We start from the raw sequence: 19,665 nt of genomic DNA, 5'->3' as shown, positions 1-19,665 counted from the left end.
ACTGCCATGTGAATCAGTCTCTACAACAATTTGAATTCTGACTAGTTTCAATGAACTTTTGGTGCTGAATTTATTTTGTTATCTAATCATATGTAACCAAGTCTTCCTACAAAGTAATTAGGCCTAAATCTTTGTATTAAGTAATTAGATCTTTTGTCTTGGAGATGTACCATTTTGTTGTTAAATCTAGGTCTTTGAATAATGTTATTAAACTTTTTGTTTTGGAAGCATATTGCTTGAAAGTATATGATTTGTGGCCAAGTGCATGGCCAGGAGGCTGAGGCAAGAGGATTGTTTGAACCCAGGAGATTGAGATTGCCATGAGGTAGGCTGACACCAGAGCACTCTAGTCCAGGGCAACAAAATGAGACTTTGTCTCAAAGAAAAAAGATGTGTTCACTTCAGCAGCACATATACTAAAATTGAACAGATACAGAGGAGATTAGCATGGCCCCTGAACAAGAATGACATGCAAATTCGTGAAGCGTTCCATTATTTTTATCACCGAATCTCAGTGAGAATAGCCCATATCACAAAGTTCCAAAACTGCAGCTGCTGGTGTGGATGTGGAGAAAAGGCAACGTTTTTACATTGCCTATAGGATTGTAAACTAATACAGTCTCTATGGAAAGAAGTATGGAGACTCTTCAAAGAGCTAAAAGTAAACCTTCCATTTGATCCCACAATCCTGTTACTAGGCATCTATCAAGAAGAAAAAAGAATCATTTCACCATAAGGACATTTGCCCTAGAATGTTTTTCACAGCTCAATTAGCAATCACCAAGACATGGAATCAACCCAAGTGCCCTTCAACACATGAATAGATTAATAAACTGTGGTAAATGTATACCATGGAATACCATTCAGCCATAAAAAAGCTGGAGACTGTATCTTTTGTTAACCTGGATGGAGTTGAAGAACATTCTTCTTAGTAAAGTATCACAAGAATGGAAAAACAAATATCCAGTGTACTCAATTCTATATATGAAACCAATAGATAAACAACTACACACCCACACAAGAGAAAAATGCAGTTAAATTCAAGTGGAGGGATGAGGGAGGAAGGAAAGGGGAGTAGGGAATGAGGGGGATTGGTACCTCTCGCCTAATGCATACAATGTAAGGGTAGATAGCACTCCCCTGGGGTGAAGAGCTCAACTACAATTTAAACTTTAGCTAACAAAAGCAACAATGCAAACTAATATGTGTACCCTCATATTAATCTGGAATTAAAAAAAGAGATTATACTGTTTGAGAAATATTTTTGCCATTAACCTGATTATTCTCCTGATGCTTGCCTTGATTTTTCTGTCATTTGTCTTTCTGTATAATGTTTCAAGTGTTCTCACTTTTTCCAGGATTATCTTATTTCTTTTGAATGGTAAGAGAGTGTTCCACAGAGAATATTGGATGGAGTCATAGGCATGATAGTCTCAATCCAATCTAAGATGACCTTTGAGGACACTGACGGAAGTTTGGTAGGATGGAGACTGGCTAATATTACCGCATGTAGTAAATGCCTTCTGCTAACGGAAGCCACCCAATATTTTTCCACTATTTGATGAACTATTTGCTTTCTCCTATTATTATCTACTGGTGGGATTTTGTTTGTTTGCTTGTTTGTTTTTCAGAGATAGGGTCTTTTTCTATTGCCCAGGTTAGAGTGCAGTGACACAATCATCGCTCACTGCACTCTCAGACTCTTGGACTAAAACCATCCTTCCTGCCTCAGGCACCTAAGTAGTTGGGATTACAGGCTTGTGCCACCAAGCCCAGCTTTCTTTTTCTTTTTTTCTTTTTTGCAGTTTTTGGCTGGGGCCGGGTTTGAACCCGCCACTTCTGGTATATGGGACCAGCGCCCTGCTCCTTAAGCCACAGGCACAGCCCCCAGCTTTTTTTTTTTTTTTTTGGAGCGATGGGGTCTTATTTTGTTGTACAGGCTGGTCTTGAACTCCCGGCCTCAAGCAATCCTCTTACTTTGGCCACTCAAAGTGCTGGGATTACAGGCATGAACCACCATGCCTGCCCTAGTGTTACTTTATTTTTTAATTTTTAATTATTATGGGTACATAGTTGAATGTCTTTACATACATGGGAACATGAATGTTCAGACATAGGCATACAATGCGAAATAATCAAATCAGGGTAAGTGAAGTATACATCACCTCAGGTATTTAACATTTCTCTGTTTCAGGAAAATTCCCATTCTACTCTTTAAGTTATTTTAAAGTACACCCTAACTTATTGTTGATCATAGTTCACTTTGTTGTGCTATCAAATATCGTTCATTTTATCTAACTCCATTTTTACACCCATTAACTATCTCCAGTTTATTTCCCCTCCCCACTATCCTTCCCAGAGTCTGGTAACAATTCTGTCTCCATTAAATCAATTGTTTTTAATATTTAGCTCCCACATGTAAGTAGGAACACGTGACATTTGTCTTTCTGAGCTTGGTTTTTTTCACTTAACATAATGCTCTCCAGTTCCACCTATGTTGTTTTAAATGACAGCATTTCATTCTTTTTTTTTTTTTTTTGTAGAGACAGAGTTTCACTTTATGGCCCTGGGTAGAGTGCCATGGCATCACACAGCTCACAGCAACCTCCAACTCCTGGGCTTAAGCGATTCTCTTGCCTCAGCCTCCCAAGTAGCTGGGACTACAGGCGCCCACCACAACGCCCGGCTATTTTTTGGTTGCAGTTTGGCCGGGGCCGGGTTTGAACCCGCCACCCTCGGTATATGGGGTCGGCGCCTTACCGACTGAGCCACAGGCGCTGCCCCCAGCATTTCATTCGTTTTGTGGATATATAATATCCCATTGTGTATATGTACCACAATTTATCCATTCATTAGTCAATAGACACGTAGGTTGACACTTATCTTGCTTATCTCACCTACCTAAGACACTTATCTTGGCTGCTGTGAATAGTGCTGCAATAAACATGGGAGTGCAGACATCTTTTTGATATACTGAATTCCCCTCCTTTGGATACATTAGTTTATTTACATTCCCACCAACAGTGCACAGAGTTTCCCTTTTGTCCACGTCCTTGCTAGCATTCATTATTGCCTATCTTTTTATAAAAGCCATTTTAAACGGGGTCTAGTATTACTTACTTTCTTTTTTTTTGTTGTTTGTTTTTGGAAACAGAATCTCTCTGTGTTTCCCCTGGGTAGAGTGCCATGGTGTCAGTCTAGCTCACAGCAACCTCAAACTCCTGGGTTCAAGTGAAACTCCTACCTCAGCCTCTTGAGTAGCTAGGACTACAGGTATGCACCACTATGCCTTGATAATTTTTTCTTTTTAGTAGAGATAGGGTCTTGCTCTTGCTCAGACTAGTTTCAAAGCCATCCTACTACCTCAGCCTCCCAGAATGCAAGGATTACAGGTTTGAGCCACTGCACCCAAGCTGGTGTTACTTTCTTTCTGTTTTTTTTTTTTTTTTTGAGACAGAGTCTCAGTTTGTCATACTTTACCCAAAGAAGGAGAATCTCCAGTCTGTTTTTGTAATTCAAGAAGTGTCCATGACCAGAACAGAAGTTTTGGATATATCAGTACCAAATCTTTATGCAATATTGCTTATCAATTGGCCTCTTAGTAAATATAAAAAGAGTCAATACCAGACCTGATGTAAGTAGTCCAATACCTTACCAGAATTCAAATTGTTCAAATGATTGAACTGTGGCCCTTTCTATGGCATACCAAATTACTCATCCTGTAGTCCCAGCTACTCAAGCAGCTGAGGCAGGAGGATCCGTTGAGCCCAGGATTTGGAGGCTGCAGTGAGCTATGAGTGTGCTACTGCACTCTAGTCTGAATGACAATGACACCTTTCTCTAAAAAAATAAAATAAAAAGAATGGTCACCTGACAGCATCAAATAAAACTTCAAATGGACACTAGATGAAATTCTTCATGAAATACCTGATTCCAGTAGGTAGAAACTGGCCACAATATAAAACCCTGGTTGAATTTTTTTTCTGGCATAATGAAGGATGTGCCTAATTCATGCCTCCTCTACATAACTATATAACCTGCAAAAACACCCATATGTGAGAAATTACAAAGGATTAAAACATTGCAAAGGCTGAAACTATGCCTTAAGGACATTTGAACATATCCAAATCGATTTTATAAAATCATCTTTCTCTATGTGTTATAAGTACGTACTAGTAAGGTACATTTATTTTCTGAATGAGTTGTAAATTTTCCTTGTTGAACATATGCACATATGCACATATCTATACACCTAAGAATGGGGTTGCTGGCTCGTAAGTTATTCAGATGTTTAGCTCTAGTAAATAATAGAGCTTATGTTTTAGATAAGGAAATCAGGGATATGAGGGAAGTTGGATTCATACAAGATTTTAGTATAAACTAAGGTTATACAGGCTGTTTTCTATTGATCTTTGATGAACACTGAGAAGAAAACCAAACTACAACACTGAATGACTTGATAAATAAATCCAAATGGTGACTGTCTGAAAAGATTAATAATACTCCTGATGAGTCAAGAAAATATGAAATGCAAACTTTGAAGAAATATAGAACTGCCAAAACTGACTCGAGATTCAGAAGAGTTGAGATCAACAAGTCTTGAAGAAACTGAAAAAAAAAATTTTTTTTTGAGACAGAGTCTCACTTTGTCGCCCTTGGTAGAGTGTTATGGCATCACAGCTCACAGCAACCTCAAACTCCTGGCTTAAGCAATTCTCTTCCTCAGCCTCCCAAGTAGCTGGGACTACAAGTGCCCACCACAACACCCCGCTATTTTTTTGTTGCAGTTGTCATTGTTTAGCTGGCCTGGGCCGGGTTCGAACCCGCCAGCCCCAGTGTATGTTGCCAGTGCTGTAACCACTGTGCTACCGGCGGAGAGCCAGAAACTGGAAATTTTGTTAGAGAATTATTTCCCCACAAAAGGCACTGGGTCCTATCCTGATGCAGTGACTCATGCCTGTAATCCTAGCACTCTAGGAGGCTGAGGGGAGTAGATCATTTGAACTCACAAGTTCAAGATCAGCCTGAGCAAGAGCAAGACCGGGTCTCTACTAAAAATAGAAAAAACTAGCCAGGCATTGTGGTGCACACCTGTAGTCCCAGCTACTAGGGAGGCTGAGGCAAGAGGATCTCTTAAGCCCAAGAGTTTGAGGTTACTGTGAGCTATGGCACCACATACTCTATCCAGGGTGACAGAGTAAGACTGTGCCTCAGAAAAAAAAAAGAAAAAGAAAACAAAATCGAAAAGTCTTTAATAACATAGAAAAATATCCATACTAAAAAATGCAATACAGGGCGGCGCCTGTGGCTCAAAGGAGTAGGGCACTGGAGGTGGCGGGTTCAAATCCAGCCCCGGCCAAAACCGCAAAAAAAAAAAAAAAAACAAAAACGCAATACAGCCCCATTTAAGTTTTAAAAAAATTTTTAAGTATTTATTTTTAACGATCTACATTTTCCAAATTTTCTGTAATTACAACATATAAATTTTATAATACAGTGATAAGAATATAAAAATTCCCATTGTTTGTGATTGGGGTGAAATATTGGAAATAAAAAGTAGGCACTCATATTTCTCTATAGCTGATTGACCCCTGAGGCCTGTGCCTGGGTCTTAGGACTCAGGCACTCCCACTTCTTAGCCCAGCTATCAGACATCATGCAAGACCTCCTTATCCAGTGTACCTGCACTGACATCAGATTCACCCTCCTTCAGCCTCCCAACCTGTCCACTGTACCCATTGCCTCTTTTATTTTTTTTTGAGACAGTCTCCTATCACCCTGGCTGGAGTGCAGTGGCATCATCATAGCTCACAGAAACCCCAAACTCCTGGGCCGTAGAGATCTTCCTGCCTCAACTTCCCAAGTAGTTGAGACTACCAGGTATGCACCACCCCATGCCCAGCTAATTTTTCTTTTTTTAAATTTGTCTTTTATTTATTTATTTATTTTTGAGACAGACTCTCACTTTGTTGCCCTCAGTAGAGTACTATGGCATCATAGTTCACAGCAACCTCTAACTCTTGGGTTCAAAAGAGTTTCTTGCCTCAGCCTCCCAAGTAGCTGAGACTACAGGTGTCCGCCACAATGCCCAGCTATTTTTAGAGACGAGGTCTTTTTTTTGTAGAGACAGAGTCTCACTTTATGGCCCTCAGTAGAGTGCTGTGGCCTCACACAGCTCACAGCAACCTCCAACTCCTGGGCTTAAGCAATTCTCTTGCCTCAGCCTCCCGATAGAGACGAGGTCCTATTCTGGCGCAGGCTGGTCCCGAACCTGTGAGCTCAGGCAATCCACACCTCGGCCTCCCAGAGTGCTAGGATTACAGGCATGAGCCACCACACCCAGCCAATTTTTCTTTTTTTTTTTTGTAGAGACAGAGTCTCACTTTATGGCCCTCGGTAGAGTGCCGTGGCCTCACACAGCTCACAGCAACCTCCAACTCCTGGGCTTAAGCGATTCTCTTGCCTCAGCCTCCCGAGTAGCTGGGACTACAGGCGCCCGCCACAATGCCTGGCTATTCAATTTTTCTATTTTTTGAAAAGATGAAGTCTTGCTCTTGTTCAGGTTTGTCTCAAACTCCTGATCTCAAATGATCCTCCTGCCTCAGTCTCCCAGAGTCCTAGGATTACAGACATGAGTCACCACACCCAGCCACCCATTGCATCTTATTTCTTAGGAATCCTTCATAACACACCTCCTTCATGTCCTCAGTCAGAGCCATCCCCAACCCATTCACATCATGCTCCTTCTAACCTCTGCTAATCTTTCTTTTCTTTTTTTTTTGCATTTTTTGGCCAGGGCTGGGCTTGAACCCACCACCTCCAGCATATGGGGCCAGCGCCTACCCCTATGAGCCACAGACGCCGCCCTGCTGATCTTTCTTCTTCCCTTGCAGCAGTGCCCTTCTCTCCCCCCTCCTTCACCTCTCTGTGCAATAGTCCTAGCTCTCCGTCAAGGCCTGCTCAAATCCCCTTTCTTTCATGAAAACACATCTGAATACCCCACTGCTTACTTCTGGCTGCAAATGGCCTTAAAACCTGAATAATATTTGAACATGCAGAATAATGGACAACCAGGAAGTCAAGCTTACAAGGCCTGGCTGGCTAATCTCCATCATGAGGTCCCTTACCTGCTGCCTTCCTGCCTAATTCCAACAGCTCTCACACCAGTCCATACTCTTGAAAGTACAGACAGACAAGTCTCAGTGAGGAGCAGAAATTCCATCTCCCACTTTTGTGAGTCCCCACCAATGAAACCTAGTTGCCTGTTTGATGATCCATCTTTTCTATAAAGATTAACATCAAGAATGTGCACTTTCCCTTAGGGCAGTGAGTTCATCTGGTGTTATCAAATCATTGATAAATACGGACGGAGCCACGGAAGGATTCTAGCAGAAGATGAGGATAGCATCTGTCAGGAATATCCACTAATACAAACTCAGAAAAACAAGGGAGCCCAATCCTGGGTTTTAGGATTCTATTATAGGAAGGCCTTTTCTCTCTCTTTGTCTCTTAGCTTCTTTCTTTCCTTTATTTCATTTTTATTTTCTTTTTTCCTTCCTTCTTTCAGTCTTTCCTTCTATGTCCCTTTCTTTCTTCCCCCCTTCTTCTTTCTTTCTTTTTCCTCCTCCTTTCTCTCTCTTTCCTGTTTTTTCCTTTTTTAAAAAAATTTCTCTCTGGCTCAGCGCCTGTAGCCCAGTGGTTAGGGTGCCGGCCACATACACGGGGGCTGGTAGGTTCGAACCCCACCTGGGGCTTGCTAAACAACAATGACATCTACAACAAAAGTTGTGGCAGGCACATGTAGTCCCAGCTACTTGGAAGGCTGAGGCAAGAGACTCATTTAAGCCCAAGAGTTTGAGGTTGCTGTGAGCTATGACATCATAGCACTCTACTGGGGGCAACAAACTGAGACTCTGTCTCAAAAAAAAAAAGAAAGAAAGAAAAAACTTCTATCTTTTCTTTCTTTCTGTATGTTTCTTTCTTCTCTAGCAATCCTGGAGTAGTGCCATTTGGGGTACTGGATCCCCAGCCTGAGGCCTCGCTGTGCATTTTGAGCAGCCCTGGGAGCTGCCAGTGGTGCTGTGGGCAGAGTTTTCTCCTCTTTCAAGGGCAGAGGGGTCCACAGGCCATCCTTCACCTGCCTTGGCCCTTGCCTCCCCCCTCCTCCCTGTGGGAGGGTCTGGCCTTCGGGAGTGCCCCAAGTGCACGCGTCTATGCCCAAGGGTCATTAGATGCACGTCAGAGAGGGACTGTCCCTCACCCCCAGCCCTGATGAGCCAGTGCCAAGGGTCGGTGCTCAAGGCACAGCAATGAAAGCACAGGAATGCTGCCTGGCCTGTGAGCATTTCATGGGGGTGCGCCCCCCTCCCCCCTCCCACACACACAGAAAAGGATGGGATGAGCAATATAAAAGAAAAAAAAAATGGCCACTTAATAAGGATGAAGACAAAGTGTCTTACTATACAAAGAGATTTAAAAATCTCTAAAAAATTGGGCGGCGCCTGTGGCTCAGTCGGTAGGGCGCGGGCACCATATACCGAGGGTGGCGGGTTCAAACCCGGCCCCGGCCAAACTGCAACCAAAAAATAGCCGGGCGTTGTGGCGGGCGCCTGTAGTCCCAGCTACTTGGGAGGCTGAGGCAAGAGAATCGCTTAAGCCCAGGAGTTGGAGGTTACTGTGAGCTGTGTGAGGCCACGGCACTCTACCGAGGGCCATAAAGTGAGACTCTGTCTCTACAAAAAAAACAAAAAACAAAATCTCTAAAAAATCTTTAAAGATCATCAATTAAAAAAAAAAATCATCCGGGTAGCACCTGTGGCTCAGTGAGTAGAGCATCAGCCCCATATACTGAGGGTGGCAGATTCAAACCCAGCCCCAGCCAAACTACAACAACAACAACAACAAAAATGCTGGGCGTTGTGGTGGGTGCTTATAGTCCCAGCTACTCGGGAGACTGAGGCCAGAGAATCACCTAAGCCCAAGAGCCGGAGGTTGCTGTGAGCTGTGAAGCCATAGCACTCTACCAAGGGCAACAAAGTGAGACTCTGTCTCTTAAAAAAATAAAAAACTCAAGGCAGCGCCTGTGGCTCAAAGGGGTAGGGCGCTGGCCCCATATGCTGGAGGTTCAAACCCAGTCCCATCCAAAACTGCAAAAAGAAAAGAAATCCATCCTTTCCTTCTGGCTACAGGGAGAAAGTGATGTAAATAGGCAGTCAGAAAACACAACCTGTGTTGCTGCCTACCATGGGAAAGCTGGGCCCCTGACTTCCTGCCTTCCCTTTGAGGGGGTTCATCAATCTGCACTGTGTGCAAAGAAGACAGGGGGCAAAAAGGAAATTTGTTGCAGATGTGGAAAAGAAAGGAAAAATAAAGTCTTCTGCCTCAGCAAAGTTCAGAGTGACAGAATACAGGAGGTGCTGCTTCTAAGTTTAAAGAAAAACTCACATGGACAATCTCTTTTAAAGGTAAATATTAATAATAAATAAATAGGCTCGGCACCTGTGGCTCAAGCGGCTAAGGCACCAGCCACATACACCTGAGCTGGTGGGTTCGAATCCAACCCAGGCCCGCTAAACAAGAAATAGCCAGGCATTATGGTGGGCGCCTGGAGGCAGGAGAATCACTTGAGCCCTTGAAGGTTGCTGTGAGTTGTGATGCCACAGCACTCTACCCAGGGCGAAGGCTTGAGGCTCTGTCTCAAAAAAATAAAAATAAAAATAAATAAATAAATAGATTAAAAAAGTAACTAAAAGAGATATGTAGTGAAAAGGTAATGCTTATATATTATTGATGGGATACAAGTTAGTAAAACCTCTATGAGTATCAGTATGAAGGTTTCTCAAAGAACTCAAAGCAGATATACCATTTGATCCAGCAATCTTACCACTGAGTATCTACCAAAAGGAAAAGGAATCATTCTATCAAAAAGAAACCAGCACTCAGGCTTGGTGCCTTGGCTCAGGCGGCTAAGGCGCCAGCCACATACACCTGAGCTGGCAGGTTTGAATCCAGCCTCGGCCCCCCAAACAACAATGACGGCTGCAACCAAAAAATAGCCGGGCATTGTGGCAGGCGCCTGTAGTCCCAGCTACATGGGAGGCGGAGGCAGAAGAATTGCTTGAGCCCAGAAGTTGGAGGTTGCTGTGAGCTGTGATGCCATAGCACTCTACCCAGGGAAACAGCTTGAGGCTCTGTCTCAAATTAAAAAAAAAGATCCTGGCACTCAGATGTTTATTACAGGACAACTCACAATTGCAAAGATGTGGAATCAACTTAAGTGCCTACCAAATGATGAGCAGATATTGAAAATTTGTATACACTACACATACCCACCATGGAATACTACTCAGCAATGAAAAAGAATGTAATAATGTCTTTTGCAACAACTTGGATGGAACTGGAGGCTATTATCCTAAGTGAAGCAACTCAGGAATAAAAAATCAAATACTGCATGTTCTCATGACAAGTAGGAGTTAACCCATGGCTACGCAAGGTCACACAGAGGAGTATAATGAACACTGGAGACACAAAAGGAGAGAGGCCGGAAGGGACGTGAGGGATGAGAAATGACCTATTGGGTACAATGTACACTGTTCAGGTGATGGATACACTAAAAGCCCAGACTTTACCACTACACATATATCCATGAAACAAAAGTTCACTTGTATCTACTAAGTCTGTTGGAATTAAAATAGAAGAAAAAAAAAACAACTAGGGAGCCCATTTTGGTATTATAATGATGATAATATAGTATAATATCTAATGAACACTTACTTTGTGACTGGCAGCATTTTCATATGCATTGTGCCATTGAATCTTAACAACCCTAAGAAGTCGATCCCACTATTATTCCCATTTTACAGAACAGAAAACTGAAACCTAAAATGGTTAAGTAAAATAAGATTACCACATGGACACTGCAAGTCCACTCCTAGGTATACAAAGGCTGTCTGAAAAGTATCCAGCCATGTATTATGTATATACATATGTTATTACATTTATTTTTCATATACATATAGTACATGGCTGGATATTTTCCAGACAGCCTTCTTGTTCCCAGCATGGTGGCTCACCCTGTAATCCTAGCACTCTGGGAGGCCAAGGCGTAAGGATTGCTTGAGAGTTCAAGACCAGCCTGAGTAAGAGCAAGACCCCATGTCTAAAAAAAAAGCAGAAAAATTAGAAAATAGAAAAAAATTAGTCTCGAAACAAAAAATGTTTAATAACTTACCCAAGATGATATAGCTAGAAAATGGCTAAGCCAGAATTTGAACCCAAACCTGTCTGACTCTTGGGCCTGTGCTCGCAACCTCTATGCTTCCCTGCCACTGAAAAGAGCAGCAAAACAGGAGTTAGGTCATCTTTGTTCTTGCCATTACTATCTTATGTGACCTTACTTTTGAAGTTCTCACTTCCCTTAGCTGTTAAAAGATAAGAATAGATAAAATATCTTTGGCATTTGTAATCCTTCTGACTATCATCTGCTCATGTGAAATCCATGTTGATTTACAACACAGAAAGTCCGAAACTTTGGTTGCTAACCCAGATACCATTTGCTTCTGGTACACTGTGGGGTCATCCATGGATGGAGAGCTCCAGGGAGGAGGCTCTGCCATCCTCCCTTACCTAGCTCCTTCTCCAGAGGGTTGCCCTGGAGTTGAGCCAGCCCTTGAGGAGGACTCTACTCCCCTTCTTTCTGTTCTGAGACAGGGCTTGGGCCTGGCTCTGCTCCAGGATAAACTTTCACAAGGCAAGAGATAACACCAAGTCAAGGTGAAGACCAGGACAGTCCTTAAAAAGGCCTCCTTAAAGCCTAGAGTTGCTGCAGCACTCCCACTCCACCGCAGTCCGTCCTGCCTGCCAGCACCCAGCCACCATGTGGGAGATTGTGGCTCTCCTGCTGCTCATCTTAGCCTATTTCTTCTGGCCCAAGGTAAGGAACCCTGGTGCCAAGTACCCCAAGAGTCTCCCTTCTCTGCCCCTGGTGGGCAGCCTGCCGTTTCTTCCCAGGGATGGCCATTTGCATGTCAACTTGTTCAAGCTGCAAGAAAAGTACGGCCCCATCTATTCTTTCCGTATGGGTCCCAAGACTACAGTGGTTGTTGGCCACTACCAGCTGGCCAAGGAGGTGCTTATTAAGAAGGGCAAGGATTTCTCTGGGCGGCCCCAAGTGGTAAGCAATGCCAATCTTCTCCCTCCCTCACCAGCCCCTGGGGGTGTTTAGGTCTTCAGCCAGGACCATGCCTAAAATGACCAAGCCCGAAATGACCCTTCTAGCTCCAACAACAAATAATTCTTCCAAAAACAGACCAGTGGGGCAATGGGAAGGGTGCAACCCCTCAGGCCCCACCTAGCCTCTAACCTCAGCAGGAAGAATTAAAGGAAGGCTTCCTCTATTGGGCTGCCCAGGATGTGGGGTGGGGTGATACCAATGGCCTGAGGGGTCAGGGAGCCCTCACTCTACTCATTTTACCCCTAAATGGGATGATCATCTCTCCCGGCCTAGACCTCTCCAGTGAACTGAGAAGGTGTGGATAAAGCACTTAGCTCAGCACCCAGCACAAAAAGTGCTCCTAAAATAGCCAGTATTAATGTCACTCTTCCTGGAAAATGGGGTGATGATTACTTTCCTTCTTGGGGGTGATGGGAGAAATAGCCTGGCCTCTGGAGGCCTGGGACTGCTGTTTCCCAGGACCTGTCCCCAGCTGCTCCAGCTCACAGGGTGAGAGTGGAGGCTGACCTACAGTGGCATTTCGGGGATGATAGTGATCCTACAAAACTTACTGTTGTGCTCCTGGGTGGGGGGCACTAACCATCCAAAAACACCACCCACTCCCCCATCCCAGCACCCACCTCTACTAGGTTCCTCTCCAGGGAAAAGAGGATAGAGAAGTCCAGTCAAGTGGGGCTAGTCAGGGGATGGAAAAGGGAGGCTTTGGGGCCTGGGCATGGTGGCTTATGCCTGTAATCCTAGCATGCTGGGAGGCCAGGGTGGGTGGATTGCTTGAGCTCAGGAGTTCAAGAACAACCTGAGCAAGAGTGAGACCCATCTCTACTAAAAATAGAAAAAATTAGCTGGGCATGGTGGTGCATGCCCAAAATCCCAGCTACTCAGGAGACCGAGGCAAGGGGATCACTCAAGCCCAAGAATTTGAGGTTGCTGTGAGCTGTGATGCCAGGGTACTCTACTCAGGGTGACAAATAAAATTCTGTCTTAAAATAAATAAATAAATAAAAGAAAAAGAATAAAAATGGGAGGTATGTGGTGCCTGTGGCTCAGTTTGTAGGATACCGGCCCCATATACTGAGGGTGGCGGGTTTGAACCTGGCCCCGGCCAAACTGCAACAACAACAACAACAACAAAAAAGCCAGGCATTGTGGTAGGCACCTGTAGTCCCAGCTATTAGGGAGGCTGAGGCAAGAAAATTGCCTAAGCCCAAGAGCTGGAGGTTGCTGTGAGCTGCGACACCATAGCAATCTACTGAGGGTGATAAAGTGAGACTCTGTCCCTAAAAAAAAAGAAAAAAGAAAAAAAAAGGGAGGCTTCAGAACCTAATGCTTTGGGAGCACCTCTAGGATAAGGCAGCTTGGTTGAAGTCTAAACTGGGTGAACAAGCCAGGTGCAGTGGCTCACCCCTGTAATCCCTGCACTCTGGAAGGCTGAGACAGGTGGATTGCCTGAGCTCACAGATTTGAGACCAGCCTGAGCCAGAGCAAGACTTCTTCTCTAAAAATAGCCAGGCGTTGTGGTGGGCACGAGAAAAGTATGGACCCACCTACGGGGGAATTTCGGGGATGATAGTGACCCTACAAAGCTTACTATTGTGCTCCCGGGTGGAGGGCTATAGTCCCAGCTACTTGGGAGGCTAAGGCAGAAGAATCACTTGAGCCCAAGAGTTTAAGGTTGCTGTGAGCTATGATAACACAGCACTCTACCAAAGGTGACAAAGTGAGACTCTATCTCAAAAAGAAGAAAGGGAGAATAAAAGAAAGGAAGGAAGAGAAGGAGGGAGGGAGGGAAGGAAAGAAGGAACTGGGTGGACAAAATAGTTCCATTGTCTAGACATGGGCTTGTGGTTGGGTGTGCAGGCTTGCAAAGGAGGGGTAAGCAAAAACAAGATGAGCTATGCCGTTAGCCCTTCCCAGAGGACCCAGGGAAAGATAGTGCTCTGGGCAGTCCTCCACCTCTACAAGCTGGCCTGCTCCCTGCCCCAGGACAGGCATGAGAAGAGAGAGGCCCAGAAGTCACCCTATCAGAGAAGTGAACACAGGACTCCTGCATTTTAATTCAGGGTTTTTTCCTCCTCCTCACTCTATGTCCCTCTGATGGAACTGGGAGTAGGGGGCCTTAGGCTTGTGCCCCAAGACCTTACAGCCATGGTGGAGTGCAGCAGCTGGGGGTCAGCTTGGCAGGTGCCTGCCTCCTTCCCCAGGAAGGGGGACAGGTACAGGAGCCCAGGGCAAGGGTGGGGTGGACAGTGTGGGATTCTCACAGCCTTTCCTGCTCTCCAAAGACCACTCTAGGCATCCTGTCAGATAACCAAAAGGGCATTGCCTTTGCCGACTACAACAACAACTGGCAGCTGCATCGGAAGCTGGTGCTGGCCACTTTTGCCCTGTTCAAGGATGGCGACCAGAAGCTGGAGAAGATCAGTGAGTGTCAGGCTGGCCTCTGGGGGTGGGCAGGATCCCACAGCGGGTACAGGAGGGAGAAGGAGGCTGGGGCGGGGGAAGAGGGTTAGGAATGGCCCAGGCCAGCCTTTTCTTGGCTACTGCTGCCATCTAGTGGCACTCTGCTACCTGGCCCCTGCTTTGGCTGAGAGGGAGCTGGTAGAGAGCAGGCAAGGGTGCTCATTCATTCCTCACCCCTCTCTCTTCAGTATGTCAGCAACTCAGTTTATTGTGTGACATGCTGGTCACTCACAATGGACAGTCCTTAGATCTTTCCTTGCCTCTCTTCATGGCTGTAACCAACGTAATCTGCTTGATCTGCTTCAATTCCACCTACAAGTTTGGGGATCCTGATTTGACAGTGATACAGAATTACAATGAAGGCATTCTGGAATCTCTGGGCAAGGACAGTCTGGTAGACATATTCCCCTGGCTGAAGGTGAGGATGAGTCAGGACTCCACCTGCGGATTCCAGTAGCCCCTGACAATGTCCTCAATTTCCTTTTACTACCCAACCCCAGACCTGTCTTTTCCCTGACCCCTGAACCACAGTGACCGCTATCTCCTCTGCCTCTCAAAACCTTTGCCACTCTCCGCTAATGTAGGTTTAGACTTTTAATCATGCATCTTAACGCTTTTTTTTTTTTTTTTTTTGTAGAGACAGAGTCTCACTTTACTGCCCTTGGTAGAGTGCCGTGGCGTCACACGGCTCACAGCAACCTCCAGCTCTTGGGCTTATGTGATTCTCTTGCCTCAGCCTCCCGAGCAGCTGGGACTACAGGTGCCCGCCACAACGCCCGGCTATTTTTTTGTTGCAGTTCGGCCGGGGCTGGGTTTGAATCCACCACCCTCGGTATATGGGGCCGGCACCCTACTCACTGAGCCACAGGCGCTGCCCCATCTTAACGCTTTTGATAATGGCTCTCATCATTTATTCTCTTTTCTTTTTTTTTTTTTTCGTAGAGACAGAGTCTCACTTTATGGCCCTCGGTAGAGTGCCATGGCATCACACAGCTCACAGCAACCTCCAACTCCTGGACTTAAGTGATTCTCTTGCCTCAGCCTCCCGAGTAGCTGGGACTACAGGCGCCCGCCACAACGCCCAACTATTTTTTTGGTTGCACTTCAGCCGAGGCCGGGTTTGAACCCGCCACCCTCGGTATATGGGGCTGGCACCTTACCGACTGAGCCACAGGCGCCGCCCTTATTTTCTAATTACCATGTGCCAATATTAAGCTTTCTATATGTATTAATTGCTGAATTCCCCTTGGAGGGAGGTTTTACTGTTTTACTGTGCAGATGAGAAAACAGGTTTAGTGTAAAAACAAAACAAACAAACCAACCAAAAAACAGGCTTAGTGAGGTGAAGGAACCTGCTCAAGGCTTCAGACTCAAGTCTCTCTTACCCTCACGGGCTGTGCACACAGCAGAGTCTGAGTAGAGAAGGGGAAGGGGAAACCACTCCCTCCCGTCTGGTTTGAATCATGGCAGTTTTCATGATGATCCCATTCTGTGTTCCCACCTTGCTTTCCCTTTTGGCTGAAGGTCAGAGTTAGAGTGAGAACTCCTCAGGGACAGAAAGCTAGGATCTGCCTCCAGGAGGGATTCTGGCAGCTAAAAAGCAACATGGAAGAGAATTGGGTTTGACATTTCTTTTTACTCCCAGATTTTCCCCAACAAAACCCTGGAATTGTTGAGGAACTGTGTGAAGATGCGAAATGATCTGCTGAATAGAATTTTTGAAAAATATAAGGTAGGTAATGGAGCAGATGAGAATATGAGTTAGGTTAAAAGTGACACGAGAGCAGAGCTGGGATCCATTTTGGACACTGTAGAATCTCTAAAAGCTAGGATAGGACAGCCTGGCACCTGGTAGGTGCACAATAAACATTGATTTAATGAATGGGGGTGGGAAAAAGAGGAATCGAAGAGGATCCTATTAGGGTCCTCCTCCCACCCCAAATGTAAAGAGGGCCCACTGCTGCCTCCCACCTCCACAGCGTGTAGGTCCTGCCCAGCCGCACTCCAATTGCATGCAGAGCCTTGTTGTCTCTAGTCTGGGACAGCGTATGGTAGGAGTGGTGAGAGTGGGGCTCCTTCCTTATCACTGTCTCCCAACCTCTCCCGACCAGGAGAAATTCAGGAGTGACTCTACCACCAACATGTTGGACATACTGATCCAAGCCAAGATGAACACAGATAATAACAACAGCGACCCAGACCAGGACCCAAAGATGCTTTCAGATGAACACATTCTCGCCACTGTAGGGGACATCTTTGGAGCTGGCGTAGAGACCACTACCTCTGTGATGAAGTGGATTGTGGCCTTCCTGCTGCACAATCCTCAGGTGGGCTTCCCCCTATTCCTGTCTCCCCATCCACCCTAGACCCCTGCCAGCCCAACCTCTAGGCTCCAGAGAGGGGGGCTTAATGCCCTCAGGCCTTCTGTGCAGGAAGGCCTTACCCAAGCAGTGGGTTGGCTCCAGTCCCAGAGTGGAGCTGCCCCATCTTCTGGAAGCAGGGCCTGGGTTGCTGAGCCACCACTGGAAGGCTCTGGACAGGCTCTTCTGGACATGTTCTACTAAGCCCATGCTTCTCCTGGGCTTAAGCACACTGGTGACATCCACCTTCCTCTGGCCTTCAGTTGAAGAAAAAGCTCCAAGAGGAAATTGACCAGAATGTAGGTTTTAGCCGTACACCAACCATCAGTGACCGGCACCGTCTCCTCCTGCTAGAGGCCACCATCCGAGAGGTGCTTCGTATCCGGCCTGTGGCCCCTTTGCTCATCCCCCACAAGGCTAACGTTGACTCAAGGTGTGCCTTCCCTCCCAATGACATCCTGCCCCTTGATGCATCCAACACTGCCTGCCAGCCCACCTGGTTCCCCCTCCACACACCCCAGGCTGCTGATTAACCTAGAGCCAACCAACAATGTGTCCTAGCCCTACTGCTCAACGTGTCCACTACCCACTGGCACCAGTTGACTAACCCATGGACCTACCTAACTTCCCTCAGAAGCTGCCTGCTCTCTGTGGAGACATATGGTCTGGGATGAGACTGGGTGCTCCATGCTCCTGCTTAGTCCAACAGCTGCAGCAAACGCATGCATGCACCAGCTGTAAATGCACATCCCCACACCCTGACAGACACAAATGTCTATGTACACCAGTGTTCATACAGAAGCACTTGTCGAGAGAAAAGGACTGGAGGATTGGGTTCAGCTTTGATCTGGCAGGAGCTGAGCAAAAGATGAATGAGTGGGCATGAGGGAATACAGGGTACTTGCCCCCAGGGTGGAGGAATGTGGGGACTTGGAGGATGAGCGAGAAGGGGAGGACAATGTTCCAGACCCCCTTTTCCTCTCCCTCCCTGGAACAGCATCAGCGAGTTTGCTATAGATAAGGGCACACATGTTATCATCAATCTGTGGGCACTACACCACAATGAGAAGGAGTGGGACCAGCCGGACCAGTTCATTCCTGGTAAGTCCCTGTCCTGTCCTGCTCTCTGGGCCACATAGCCAACCTAGACTCTGTGCTTCACCACCCGTGCACCCCTTCCCTCTGCCAAGCTTGCTGCTGGAAGTTGGCTCCAACTTCATGGACCTGTTGATACACTATCCTGCCATAGACTTTCCCAAACTCTTGACAGCTGGGTTTCCCACACTCTCCTTCCAACCACTGCATATTGACTCCTCTAAGAAGTCCTCTAGGCATCTGTCTCCCATTAAATCTGCCCCCTTTCACCTTGAGGGTAGCATTTTCATCTGTTAATACTGCCTGTTTTTCATCTTTCCTAAATGTTTCATTTCCTTTGTCATTAGGGGTACCTGCAGGTACCCCTAATGACAAAGGAAATGAAATATTTCCCTAGCGAAATATTTCTCTCTCCTCAGGCTAGGGTTCCCCAGACAGGGGGTTTCTCCCCTTCGGCATAGAGGTATGCCTCTGCTTACTCCCATCCTGGCCCTGGCTGAGGCCTCCTTTTCCCTACAGAGCGCTTCTTGGATCCAACGGGGAACCAGCTCATCTCACCATCATTGAGCTATTTGCCATTCGGGGCGGGCCCCCGCTCCTGCGTAGGGGAAGTCCTGGCCCGCCAGGAGCTCTTCCTCTTCATGTCCTGGTTGCTGCAGAGGTTCGACCTGGAGCTGCCAGATGATGGCCAGCTACCCTCCCTGGAAGGCAACCCCTCAGTGGTCTTTCTGATCAAGCCTTTCAAAGTGAAAATCAAGGTGCGCCAGGCCTGGAGGGAAGCCCAGGCTGAGGCTAGCACCTAAAGGATGTACCTAACACCCCCTGACTCCATCCTGTTTGGCCCAGACAGGATGGAATTAGATTAGATTAGTGCAGAATTAGATTAGGAGTGCTCCTCCCACCTTTCCTTCCCTCCATCCCACTCCTCCAGGCCCACTCTACCCTCTTTTCCAGCCTGCAACAGTGATGTGCATAAACCATTTTCTTCAGAAAGTCTGAGCAGTTCATTCATTTACTCATTCACTCCCTCATTCTTTCAACAAATATCTTGTTGAACACCTATTATGTGCCATTCGCCATCCTAGAATACTTGAGCTCCCTGGTCTCATGAGGCTTACATTTTAGTGAGGGCTAACAAGTAAACAAGAATTTCAGAGACTCGTAAGTGCTGAAGTCGATTACTCTGTGCGATGTGATGAGAGAATGGCAGAGGTTGGGGGCAACAACTTTAAACAAGGTGAGGAAGGTCTGGCCACTGTGGAGCGAGTATTCTCTGCTGAAGCAGCAGCAGGGAAGAAGATCTCCAGGTGGAAGACACAGCCAGTGAAGCAAAGAGTGGGCCTCACTGAGTGGGAGACGGGGGCCAGGTCCAATGAGGCCTTTGTAAGTAGGAAATAGTAGCAGGAAGGGGGTTGGGGTTTTATTCCAAATATGATAGGAAGTCCCTAGAGGGTTATAAACATGTCAGTGGAGCAGTCTAGTTTGTATTTCAGAAAGATTGCCCCCATCCTACATGGA

The 19,665-nt window shown here is 46.1% G+C and overlaps 1 protein-coding gene and 1 non-coding gene across 2 annotated transcripts; both read left to right on the top strand.

Moving 5' to 3' along the window:
- The first annotated feature begins 392 nt into the window (after positions 1-392).
- Positions 393-499, top strand: LOC128582741 (U6 spliceosomal RNA). The gene has a single exon (XR_008379187.1). It is a non-coding gene; the product is annotated as a U6 spliceosomal RNA (small nuclear RNA).
- A 5,265-nt stretch (positions 500-5,764) lies between these two features.
- On the top strand, positions 5,765-19,074 carry LOC128580787 (steroid 17-alpha-hydroxylase/17,20 lyase). Its single transcript, XM_053583119.1, has 9 exons — positions 5,765-5,880; positions 11,710-12,172; positions 14,515-14,653; positions 14,881-15,110; positions 16,338-16,424; positions 16,804-17,019; positions 17,316-17,485; positions 18,050-18,153; positions 18,667-19,074. Exons 2-9 carry the CDS (start codon positions 11,876-11,878, stop codon positions 18,948-18,950), a joined length of 1,527 nt encoding a protein of 508 aa, XP_053439094.1. The 5' UTR covers positions 5,765-5,880; positions 11,710-11,875; the 3' UTR covers positions 18,951-19,074.
- The last annotated feature ends 591 nt before the right edge of the window (positions 19,075-19,665 follow it).

This window comes from Nycticebus coucang, chromosome 3 (assembly GCF_027406575.1).
Source record: "Nycticebus coucang isolate mNycCou1 chromosome 3, mNycCou1.pri, whole genome shotgun sequence".
Taxonomy (NCBI): Eukaryota; Metazoa; Chordata; class Mammalia; order Primates; family Lorisidae; genus Nycticebus; species Nycticebus coucang.
The sequence above is the reverse complement of the archived record's forward strand: the minus strand, read 5'-3'. Positions and strand labels throughout refer to the sequence as shown.